The 12,924-nt window shown below is 43.0% G+C and overlaps 1 protein-coding gene across 1 annotated transcript in view; it reads left to right on the top strand.

Annotated features, from left to right (window-relative positions):
- dpyda.1 (dihydropyrimidine dehydrogenase a, tandem duplicate 1) overlaps positions 1–12,340 on the top strand; it is a 162,106-nt gene extending 149,766 nt beyond the window's left edge. The window contains 3 exon segments of the mRNA XM_066683080.1: positions 8,431–8,577; positions 9,672–9,812; positions 10,886–12,340. Of these exon segments, the coding sequence (XP_066539177.1) occupies positions 8,431–8,577; positions 9,672–9,812; positions 10,886–11,059 (462 nt within the window). The 3' untranslated portion in view covers positions 11,060–12,340.
- Positions 12,341–12,924: the final 584 nt, after the last annotated feature.

The raw sequence follows: 12,924 nt of genomic DNA on the forward strand, positions 1-12,924 counted from the left end.
ACACACACTCACACATTCACACTCACAATTATGGACACTTTTTTAGACTCCAATCCACCTACCAACATGTGAGCAGGACTTGAACCCCTATCCCAGATCGCTGGAGCTGTGTGACTGTGACGCTAAAAAGAGTAGGCATTCATATGCAAATTTTAAATTAAACTTTAACCTTTAAACAATATTTAAAATAAACCTAAAAATAAAAATAAAAAACTAATCATAAAAATTCCTAACAGTTTGTAATGAGACATTGTAGTAATATAAGGTAGTGGTTTGAAAATTATTTCTGCATCCTCTCCCTATGTGTGTTGGAAGTGGGAAAAATGGTCAGATTGTGATGCTTTGGTGAGAGCTTTTCTAAAATAGCAGGTCTAGTGGGGTGTTCCAAAAGTGGTCCAATGAAGACAAGTGGTGAACTGATGACAGGGTTATGGCCACCCAAGTTTCCCTGATGCACAAGGGTAGCGAAGGCCAGCTGTCTGGTCTGATCCCAAAGATTAGCACAGATTGTGATGCATTATGTGTTCTAACAAATTTCTACCACAGCCAGCATGAACTTTTCAGCAATTTGTGTTACAGTAGCTCTTCTAGCTCTCACCTTGTACATCACTGAGCCTTGGCCACACATTACCCTCTTGCCTGTTCACCACTTGTCCTACTTTGGAACACTTTTGCTAGAACATACCACTGCATACCCAGAACACTACCATTTTGGAAGACCTGCCATTTTGGAAATGCTATGTCCAAATCACAGGATTGACCCTGATCAAGCTCAGATCCTTACACATGCCCATTTTTCCTGCTTCTAACCATCATCTTCAAGTGCAGAGTGTTCACTTGTTGCCTAAGGCTATGTTCATATTAGAAGCCTGATTATTAAATTCTGATGGTTTGCTGTTTTTACGTTTCAAATTCATAAATGTAAATTACATGTATCTGTCTGTAATGTGAACAAATCTGTCCCTGAAACAGAACGCATGCACACATCAATACATTTATTTAGCTTTGTCCTAAATGGGTCTCTGAGCCCCATGTAGTGCACAATGTATGTAATTAAATAATGGCATCTACACACAAGTACTCTCTAAACAAATGGCTAAAACAAATCAATTAATATTTATCAATCACCCGCATGGCTCTTTTTCTAACATTCAGTGCATTATTTTGGCACAGCAGCTGTAGTTTAATAAACTGGGTAGTGCATCATGTAGGAAGCATGTAGCCATTTGAGCCACAGCCTGCCTGTTGCTGCTGGTGCAGGTTGTGGTTAGCATCACTAAGCACATGCATACACGCAAAAAAAAGATGAAATCCAATCAGACAGTTCACAGATACGGATATGTATAGGAGGAAGGACCACATCTCACACCTAGACAGGTGTCATTTTAATGAGACAATCAGTTTTATTCTCTTCACCTCTCTCTGTGGTTTTTACTGATTGGGGTACAAGTACTGTGACACTTATCCAGTTTAGGGTGACTCCCCTGGGTTCATCTCATAGTTGCTTCACACAAGAGTATCAGATAGCTCAATGTGTTTTTATTCATTTGTAATGAAACAGTTTGACATCAGGTTTAAAAGAAGACAGCACAGACAGCAGATCTGCTTATTTTGACCAAATTCCCTTTCCAAGTTTTTAACCACTGTATAAAGCATTAGCCTCCACTCAGGGTTTGTACCTGAATTAGAATAGAATTTGTTATGTGGTTTCTGGCTGTTTGACACGTTTATTTATAAATCCGAGTGGGCAAATGTTACACTGCTATGCAGCTAAAGTGTTGGCTAAAGCATTAATATTTGCCTAAAGTATCACTCTAACCCCTGTAGACAGGAAAGTCTGGACAGACAGGTGCCCACTTTCTTGGAAAAAAAACATCTACCCTGCAACCAACCAGTGTGTGGGAACACAAGGGAAACCAGCAGGCCCCGAAGGCCTCCCACACTGCCCCTTCCAGGGACCTGACCCTTAACCCCCCACCTCCACACTCTTGCTTCATGCAGTCAGACCCAACAGTGGGTGGAGCATGGGCATGCAGAGAGTTGGCCAGCAGGTGGGGGAGTGGAGGCTCTTAAACAGCATTTTTTGGCTGGCAGTGTGGTGCCGTGTTGCCTGGCAGGCCTGTGGCGGTAATGAAGCCTTCAGCCAGCTTGCTTTACCCTCCTCGGTGAGCAGCCACAGCTTGGCTCTGTTGCCGTGGTTAGGGAGGGAGTGGCTGAGGCAGATGGAGTGTGCATGCATGCGGCTAGGCGCCTATGTGTAAAGCAACGGAGCGGCTGCCTTTGGAACTCAAAATACAGAACCAGAACAGAGCTCAAGTTACAGAACCAGAGCTTAATACCCCACATTTTACAGAGCAAGACATTGGCCTTTGTCTTTTTTAGGAGTATATATTTCATGTGTTTTCCCCTCAAAATAATGCCATTGACATGGCTTTCTCCATGTCATCCGGTTATTTTCTGCATTTCCCTAGGATTTCACAAGATACATACCATAAAGGAAATACTGGTCCCATAGTACACTGCAACCAGCATGCTGTCGCACATGACTTCACTGACGTAATGAATCTAATCTAACATCTGCCATCATGGCAGCCAGTGCAGTGGGGAGAGTTACAGTGCTTCGATATTGCAGTTTGGATGAAGCATGGTGATTTGCTTCCTCCATATTTAGATGTTTAAAGTGCGTTCTAAAATAGGGATTTGTGCATACTGTATGAAATCAGTACATGTCCATGGGTTTCTGTTTGTTGTACAGTTAGACCTGTGCGATTTGAGCTTAGTTTTTTTACAACATGATCAAATAAAAAAGTGATAACTCACACAAGGACATTAAAAATAATATGACTGATATTTTTTTTTTGATGAAAAGGCATCAGAGGACAGATGCCTACATACCACACTCCTGCCCCCCTCCAAAAAAAGGAGGAGTATTTGTTATATCATAATGGGCTCCATAGCTGAGACACTACTTTCAGAGCCACATCCAACCTCCCATCTTTTAATCCAAAAGCCCAATTAAGATCATGTTTATTTTATGTGACATATGGAATCATTAGTGCATGAAGCTGTGAGCAGGCAAGGAAGGCCTGTAGAGAAGCGTTTAGAGAATTGCTTTAGTGCATATTAGATGTGAGGGGAGTCAGCAAGCCTCTGTCCCATTAGCCTGGCCAGAGTGAAGATGTACAGTTATTGTCATCGGTGTGAGGCTGCTCTTTGGGATTAGACTGAAGTTATCAGACCCCTGGGACAATTGGCTTCTCTCAGAGCAGAGTAAGTAAGGGCACACGCTTTTTACTCTTAGTGTACTTTTCTCACCTGAATAATGAGAAGCACTCAGTAGATCGCACAGAGTACAGCAGAAAAAACTCCGAAAATGGCACAATAAACAAAAACGATTTACGGAACATAAACTTGCTAAAATGATTACAAGCAAGCAGAGGTGGTTGTCACTAGTTGCATTGAATCAGGTATTTCAACATAAGTACTGTTCTTGCTGTGTCTGAGCAGGTTTCCTCTAGTAGCTCTCTCTCTCACACACACACACACACACACACACAGAGCGAGAGAGAGAGAGAGAGAGACAGAGACAGAGAGAGAGAGACTGGTTTAAGGTGATGCCTTGCCATGGACTGGTGTCCAGTCCTGGGTGTGTTCCTACCTCACATAAAATAAATGAATGAATATGCTTAACTACCATAGTGATACATTTGTACTTTCAAATTATGTTATTGTTACTTGTACTCAAGTGTGTGTGTCTGTGTGTGGGGGTGTTTACACATCTAAAGTCAATTCACGTCTTGATTTCTTTAGTTATAATGGCTCTGGTGTTTGTGAATGTTTTCACCAGATTGCTGATTGTGTTAGTGTGCTAGCTGGGTATTTTCCTTTCTGTGTCTGTCTTTCTGCTCTAGTTGGCTGAAATTTGGCGCATCATTAAAAGTTGGATTGAAGGCATCCGTCCACTCAGTCAGCCAGACCTGTTAGTTGTGTATTTGGTAAATTGCTTTTGTTTTTTGTTTGTTTGGTTTTGTTTTGTTTATTGTTTTTTTTGTGAGGAGCTCTACAGACTATAGTTATCAAGACTAGATGAGATTGTTATGTTACTAATGAATACTCTTCTTCATTTAATTCAGGTTGGGATAATGCAGAGAGGTAAATCAGGTAGCTACATTCCTCTAGTGGTAATTTCAGTATCTGCTAATTTGTGCTCTGTATTGACAGTTAGCCTTGTCAAGCTGCAGGCTTCTCTTATTTATTATCACGGATGAACTGATGGGTTATTTGTTTGTCTTCCCTTCCCCACACACTTGATTTACAACTTTGCTGTAAGGGGGGGCTGCTAGTAAAAATAAAATAATAATAATTCAAGCTAAAATTCAAGCTAAAATTCAAGCTGATGACAGTTTGTGTCTCTTATGAATGTGTATGTGTGTGTGTGTGTGTGTTTGTGTGCTTGTGTGTTGGGAAAAACATTGTATGCAATTAGGAGAGTTTGTGTGGTTGCTGAAGACATGAGCTTGGCAGGCATGGTGTACCGTGCCACACAGCACTTTCATTAAAGTGCACACAGCTCAGCGGCTCCGGCAACTTTTCAATAGACGGGCGCTGAATTATTACACAACAAATAGGCGGCTATCATGCAGAACATGTGGGACGCGGTGGAGAGGCTGCTTTGTCTTAATGAGCCTAAGTGTGTGTCTTCTTCACTTTGTGCAGAGCCCAGCACAGAGTTTGACTCGCCTGACGCCTCTCTGGGCATTCCCGCTCTCTCCCTGTGGTTTTCGCTGATGGGCCCTAGAGCCTAATATACATTTTAATGCTCCGTAATGGTCAGGGGGAGGAATGTGAGAGAGAGAGAGAGAGAGAGAGAGAGAGAGAGAGAGAGAGTGAGAGAGAGGACGAGTAGAAGATAGAATAACATTGTGGCTGGATTAGGACTTTGTGTTGTCAACGGTCTAAATTAATGAGGGCTGAACACTCAGAGATAAATTTAGGTTTTCATATTTAATTATGGCCTACTGCTGTAGTTTAGTAAGGATAAATCACATAATTATTATGCTTCTGAGTTGTTTATGTTACTTATTTATTTATTTATTTATTTATTTTCCTTCTGTCAGACTCATAACTGGACGTCTATCCTTAATGACAATGGAGGGCAATAAGCCCTAATGTTTTTATCATACAGCAGGGTTCTGCTGGCTGATGCTGATGCTCATCCTGGATGTTCATATCTCTCTGGCTGCTTCTGCTTTGCGCCTGTCTTTCATCTGGATGGCTTTGCATGTGCCTGGCTTTGAGTTTTCACTTTAAACTTGTGGCACGGCATCTTCTCATTGTACCTGCACTGACAGGAGGAGTGTAACAACTGATCTTTTGATCAGCCTTTACAATAATGGACTCAGACAGCATAGGAAAGTATGCTTTGATACATGTGACTTATGACTGCACGTAGAAATTGAAATGACGGAGTGCCATTCGTAACGTGTTGTGATTTTGCAGCTGTCCTATTAAGCACTTTTCACTAAGAGCTGTTGTATGATGCATCGTTGTCACACACAACACATACAAGCGTGTGTTCTCTTTACCACTGGAGATGAAGACGTGTCACATGCTCTTCATCTCCACCAGTGTGTATCTGCGACGGCTTTGAAATGCAACAGTGAAAACTCCAGGATAAAGTGCTTTAGGATGGTTGGGAGTGTTTTTCTGCCGTGTCAGAATAACTTTGCGGCGTATAACTTTGCAAACACCGAAGCAGGAGTGATGTGTTTGTTGGATTTTAAAGATGAATCTGCCAAAAGAATTCTGCCTTATTTCCAGTGTTGAATGTTCTCTCCTTCTGTTGTGATTCATCAGGTCTGCCAAAAAGGATCCTGCCATGTTTCCCTCTTCCCGTGTTGATATTCTAATCTTTTTTTTTTTTCATGAAGATTTCTCATTAGTTGCTAAGATGAAGATTTGCTCAATACATTTTCTGCAGATGTCAAACAGAGTAGTGCAGCAGCTTAGAAGCTAGTTTAAATGCTTCTTAGAAATATGTTAAAAGTAAATAATTAAATAGTAAGGATTTCTGCCAGGGAAAGAATAGAATGACACTGAAAGCCAAAGAGTCTTCATTAGTTTTTCAAGTGGAACGAAAGCTATTTCAGGTGGGCGTGCTCAGATAATGCTCTCATTAAGAGCCGTAGTAACTCTTCGTACGCGCTGTTTCTCCTAGCTTAGGAGGAGTTTTTAACTCGTAATGTTGACAGGGCTGTCTGGAGCTCAGTTTGAGAGGAAAATTCGACATGGAAATGTCCACAGAAAGCAGAAGCAAATAAATGTGGAGCACCGGCTGGTGTGGATCACCCTGTGTGTTTCTGGCTGTCCTGGCCTGCTGTGCCCACCGTAGCTGTTCTCCTCTTCCAATGTGTGCCGGCAGTGTTGGGGAGAGTGAAATGAATTTGGAGTGCTTGGGCTGGTGCGTGTGATTGCATTTTTACACAGATGCTGCACTGCGTCCCGCTGCCACAGCTGCTTACCCCCTGTGCCCACTGTTTCCACGCAAAGACTGGCCCCTGATCCTCAGTGGGCTGAAGACAATGTGCCCCGTAATTCCCCCTCCTGTGTCCAGGGGCAGCGGCGTGTGGAATTCTCTCACTCCAAACTGTCATGAATATGGTAATCTAGGGAAATCACCACGAGCAGGTACTTCTCCGCTTAAGCACACGCCAGGAGATGCGGCGCTGCGGCGGAATCGGCCAGCTCCGGCCCCCCCTCCTTCATCAGGCGTACAGCAAGCAGCTGCGTGTGACGATAATGGGGTGACTGGGCGAACCTCGCGTCAAATTACCTACTCATGAATCGCGCAAGATAGAGAGAGGATCGGAGAGAGAGGGGCCATAGAGGGAGTTAGGGAAGAGCGAATGGGAATGAGGAGAGAGCCAGATTGAAAGAGAAGGCATTAATTTCACATTTGCATGGATTCCATTACAGTGGATTTTATTAGGCACGCTATAGAGTGGAGGAAGCAGCTCCATGATCAGGCTCCTGGGTTCAGGGGGGGGAGCACCGAGACTCATATGTTGCTCTTTTCCGTTTAACAAAGTGATCTGTCACTCCTTGCATAAATGTCTGCAGATATTGTTGCACTGTGAAGCTGAATCCCTCACATCCTCCTCTCTCTCTCTCATAATGTGCAGTCACAAGCACATGCGTGTGTCTATGAGTGGAGCTCTGCATGCATATGTTTAAGAGAAGAAGCTTTCCAAATCACTTCAGGGAGTTTGTGGTGCTTTATTACAAATCTACACCTAGAATAAAACAACTCTTGTGGTGAATGCATGCTATGCAAACGGCCACAGTCTGAACGCTTACTCGTGTGCAGTATTAAGGTCCAGGTGAAAAACATCTTTCAGGGCCTCGCATGGCTATATCAGCGCCTATCAGGGAGCACGTTTAGTGCATGTAGTGATATTCCCCACAGAATCACTTCTGTAAAATAACACGGAGCATAATAGCTTGCAGCCTCCACCTTGAATGAGCAAGCAATCCCTGCTCCTTGACATGGTAATGTCTTAAGCCTGAATGGCAAATGAATATTTTTGCAAATATATTGCATGATTTTACAGTACAGGGCCTTCAAAAAAACACAAACATGCAAACCAAGGACAGTAATCTCTTAGAAATCACTCAGCATGACCAACACCAACATTCATTTCACTTTTTATACACAAACAATTTGTACAACGTGTGCTGGGTGCTTTGGGGAATAGAGATGTAATATTGATCTAACATGGCTGCCAACATGTTTTTAAGCATTAAAATGTACTCGCCTTGCACAGTATACAAGCAACCTTTCAGCCTCTTACTCACACGTAATGAAATCAGTTATGTCCCCAGTTGCTAGGACTTTAAACCACTGAATGTTGACCAAAAGGATCTCATTAATTTTTTCGGCGATGAAAAACAGTGGCCGCAACCCATAAGCGAGCGGTGAGACTTTAATGCAGTGGCACTGGTTGGCTTTGAGCTTTTATTCCCTTCTCCTGCATGTTTGTTTTTCTCTGATGCTCTAATGAGGGATGCAGCATTGATGCTTTGGTACACATGGCATCTAAAGCCCAATGACTCAATAATCACTAGTAAGCATAAATACCCGTCTCCCTGGTGAGCGGATCTTAAAGGAGAATGCACATCGCTGAACAAAAGGGAGTAAGATGTGAAAATTCAATACCACACAGAATGGTTGACGTGGATTGTGGAATACGATTGTTTTGGGTTGAATGTTGTAGATGAGTCGTTAAATACGCACAGTTCAAAGGCAGCTCAGTTCAAATGCGTAATACGTGTTACAATTTGTGTATGGGGTATAAAATTAACTCTGGAACTGCATTGTTTGGAGATTGTGTGCATCGTTAATGAAGTTTTATGTGTTTTGCCCCCTTTCAGAAAATGCCCAATTTTGGTCCCTATCTCCAGGAGAAGAAGATCGCCATAGCAAACAACAAAAAGAAAATGATTAATCGGATTGACAACACAGTTCCTTCCAGTGGCTCAAGAATCAACGCCCCTAAGAAGCCTGTGCCATCCGTTCAAGTAAGTGTTGATTTACACTGCAGATGTAACAAATATGACTGCGTCTGCAGGTGGTGATTCGGCTACAATGATTTTTTTTGTATTAAATTCAATTGTGTATTATGTCAAGTGTATTATGATAATCGGTGGGCGGCACGGTGGCGCAGCAGGTAGTGTCGCAGTCACACAGCTCCAGGGGCCTGGAGGTTGTGGGTTCGATTCCCGCTCCGGGTGACTGAGGAGTTGGTGTGTTCTCCCCTTGTCCGCGTGGATTTCCTCCGGGGGCTCCGGTTTCCTCCCACAGTCCAAAAACACACGTTTGTAGGTGGATTGGCGACTCGAAAGTGTCCGTAGGTGTGAGTGAATGTGTGTGTGTGTCTGTGTTGCCCCTTGAAGGACTGGTGCCGCCTCCAGGGTGTATTCCCGCCTTGCGCCCAATGATTCCAGGTAGGCTCTGGACCCACCGCGACCCTGAATTGGATAAGCAGTTACAGAGAATGAATGAATGGTAATCGGTTTAGTCTAAATTCCACAGCAAATATAATCCAAAAGGAACAAATCTCATTGAAAACTGCTCTACAATAGAACAAAATAGAATAAATGATTTATTGCCAAGTACAACAAAATAGGAAAACGATCCTTTAATTACACAAAAATAAACAGGAATAAAAAAATGAAATTGTTAGTAAAATAATGAATGTGTGTTCACTGACCGAGACGGATTAAATGTGGAGGCACAATTTCTTTGTTCTGTTGTTTAATGACAATTAAAGCAGGTTTCATTGTGAGTTCAGAGATTTATAATGAAATTGCACGTCTTTGGAAAAGTGCCATAGACAAACTACATTTAGAAGAACTTTTCAGTTCTTCTTTCATTAAAGAACCATAGTTGAGATCTGCAAACATGAAGAAAATTAACTTTCACAGGAGATACTTTTTTCAGTTAAACCTTTGTCTGTGTAAATTTTCATTTTGAGAGTGTAACACACACCACTTACCAAGACATTTTCCGTTCCTCAGACATTTTAGTTTGGCCTCCAAACTGGTTGTGGTGGAACACTGAGGGCTTATTTTGGCTGACCCGTGGCTAACATGTTTTTGTCCACCATTGTCAGGATGTGATAGCTCAAGCTCTGAAGTACATTGGAGCATTCCAGGAGCTGAACAACCAGGAGCAAGTGCTAGCTCTCATAGACGAGGAGATGTGCATCAACTGTGGGAAGTGTTACATGACCTGCAATGATTCTGGATACCAGGTGCTGTTTCTATCCACCCACACACATTTAAACATGCACACACAGGTGCATGCACACACTTTTGCACAAGACACACACTGTCTTCATGTCCATACCCACACCAGCCCGCAGCCTGCAGCCTGTGTCCGTAACCTTTTCCCTCTTAACCCTAGCTGGCTCTAGGTTAGGTTTTTTTTTCTGCAACGGCCACATAGCCGCAAGCTGCTGAAAGATCGCATTACCCTGCTCCTGTTCATTCAGTTCAGCAGCCATTACTGAAGTTAGCTCTGGACAGCTCACCATGCCCAAAGCTGACACCAACAATTAAAAAGTTTCTGATGAGCTACTCAGGCCCACTCACCGGCAGCCTAAAAGCACCTCATTATCCGGCCTTGTTTTCTCCGCAGAGCCACTGATGCATATTAGTAGTGAAAATGGCGAGGTCCCCCTCAGCCTCGGCTTGGAGAGGAGCACAGGATGGGATAGCTGTGACAGTTTTATTAAAGTATTTGTCTCCGCTTTCTCCTGCTTAAATAAATGTCTCCCACAATTTATCATAAGGCTATTGATGAAGTAGCAGGCCAGTTTTATCAAAGCAGTAATTGTTCATTGTGACGCTCATTGTCGGTGAGTGGATCTCTGAGAGGGATTACATGTTATTAATGGTTTCTAATAAAGAGGGGCATTCATCAGCCTAATGTGTCACGATCAAATAGGTGGTCAGGCATACAATGCAAAATATCACTGCCACCTCATGCTGTTTGCAGGCCAGAATGATGTTTTTACTATTTTTTAAGCCATACATCGTGAAGTAATGCCCATTCTTATGCGGCCAACTAACAGTGCCTTATGTTTTTTATGAAATCTCTTTACTTGGCCGCCGTATGGATCCATGCATCATGCACCCCAGTGATCTATGACTCAAAGCAAGCTTTGGGAACCTGTTACGGATAAGAAGGCCGGCCGTTCTCTCCGGCTGTGTGGAGCACATGGCTTTGCATGTGTTGTTAAATGTCCAGTGGTAGCTCCTCGTACCCCCTGATGAGGCCGTAATGATTGTAATCTAATATTGTGTGCTGCCCTCTCTCTGGCAGGCGATTACGTTTGACCCTGAGACCCATCTTCCTGTGGTTCAGGACAGCTGCACCGGCTGCACCCTCTGCCTCAGCGTCTGTCCCATCATCGACTGCATCCGAATGGTTGCCAGGACAACACCCTGCGAGCCAAAGAGAGGCATCCCTCCTCAAGCCATCATGCCCGTATGCTGAATGAAAGAGAGAGGGAACGAGGAAGAATTAAAGGGGAAAAAATAATATTCACCGACAAACGTCTACATCAGAGCATTGATTTCTTTTCATAATTGCAGTGTGAAAAATGACCTTTGTTGTGTGTGTGTGTGTGTGTGTGTGTTGGGGGAGGGGGGAGAGAAAATAATTAGTTTTGAGAAATAATTGCCTTATATTCTGAAGCCAATTATCCAGAAATAATCGTGCAGACAAAAACAGTTGCGTTATTTCAAAACAATAGCGAGGCAACATGTTGTCGTGGAGTTCATTCGCTCCTTTCCATCGGGGCTGTGCTAATGAGAATGAAGAGGGAGGATTCAAATAATAGATGTTTATGATGATGCAGGAAGCCCATGCCATCACTGCTGGCTGTATCTCCCAGCAGAACGCAGCGACACTTCATCCTGCAGGCTCCTGGTCAAATGAGACATTATGTGGACAGGAAATCATCAGACGTACAAGGCGTACTAATGAAGATAGATGCGTAGAGACTAGAACGGCCTGCAGACAATCCAAATGTTTGTCGTGCATTTCCAGCAAAATGTGAGATTGTGGTACAATGTAAACTACAAGTATGCTAGTATGCTTCTGTAACTCAATAGATATCGTCATATTTTTTTGGTTGTTGTCTAATCATATTCAAAACCAAGTTTACGCATGTTCCTCTAACATTTACAAACTTTATAACAATAGCTCCTCTCTTTGATATGTTGACCAGTAAGCAGTAATTCTGAAAGTTAGCCTGCTCGTTTTATATGGTAGACATCATGTGGAAAGGTCACCGTTGACTCTTTCCAGATCATTAGATATGAAGACTAGCTGTGATTCATTCTGGACCCTAAAGGTCAGCTCTGACCACTTCTATCTCAATAAATCCTCTGGGCTCCTGTTGCGTGCTCTATGGTCACTCTACCAGACGGCCACTAATGCAGCGCCTGAAACACGGCGGTGTGTCTCCCGGTCGTATACCTGTCCACACACCAGGGTTTATGCCACTGTTCCATGTCAGCGCTACAAAGTGTTTCAGCACAAGAACAGGGTGTGAGGATGTGTCAACAGGCTGTCAGAGTGAAGGGCTCCGAGAATGATTTGCTCTATTCGTGGTTTGGTTTTCTGAGAGACACCATATTTCACATAATATCCATATGTTCTGAATTACTTAACAAGCAAGAAACATCCAACTATTGAGGTTACTCCTAATTAACCTAACCAAACATATTGTTTTTATTATTGCAGATATTTGCACTAATAAATATACCACTTTGCTCAATAATGTTGGTGTTGTGGGTGTTTGTGTTGGTGCCAGTGAGAAAGTCATGCATGCTATATTTATTTATTTATTTTACATCCAAAGCAGGCAATTCCCTCAAGCACAGTGTTAACAGAGATTAATAGAGGTTAATGAGTTCACCCAGCAAATCTGCCATAAATAAAGAGCATTTGAAGGGCCCTCCAGAGAACAAATCCTGGCATTAATATAGGCACTCTTATCTGGTAATCACTATGTTTGTACAGATGTAATTGTAAGTCAGAATGTTGCTGCTTTCACATGTTGCTTAGCATCCAGAAAAAGCAAGAAAGAAAAAAAAAAAAACAAAGGAAAAAACAGGGCTATATGTTCAGAGAAGGTGAGGGTGTCTCTCGCTGCAGTCTGCTTTGTTTGGGTGTTGAGAAGATCAGAAGCGTTTGATGAGGCACATGAGCGCGGCGGCTGTGGGGCTGGAGGAGCCGTCTGGGGCCTGGGCTCCGCTTCAGGGGCCACGGGTTAGTGTAAATGTTTACTTCCTCATTGGCTGGCCGGTGAGATAATTAGAATGACATTTAGTGCGGCGGCGGCGACGCAGGAC

Source organism: Hoplias malabaricus, chromosome 10, assembly GCF_029633855.1.
Source record: "Hoplias malabaricus isolate fHopMal1 chromosome 10, fHopMal1.hap1, whole genome shotgun sequence".
NCBI classification, from domain to species: domain Eukaryota; kingdom Metazoa; phylum Chordata; class Actinopteri; order Characiformes; family Erythrinidae; genus Hoplias; species Hoplias malabaricus.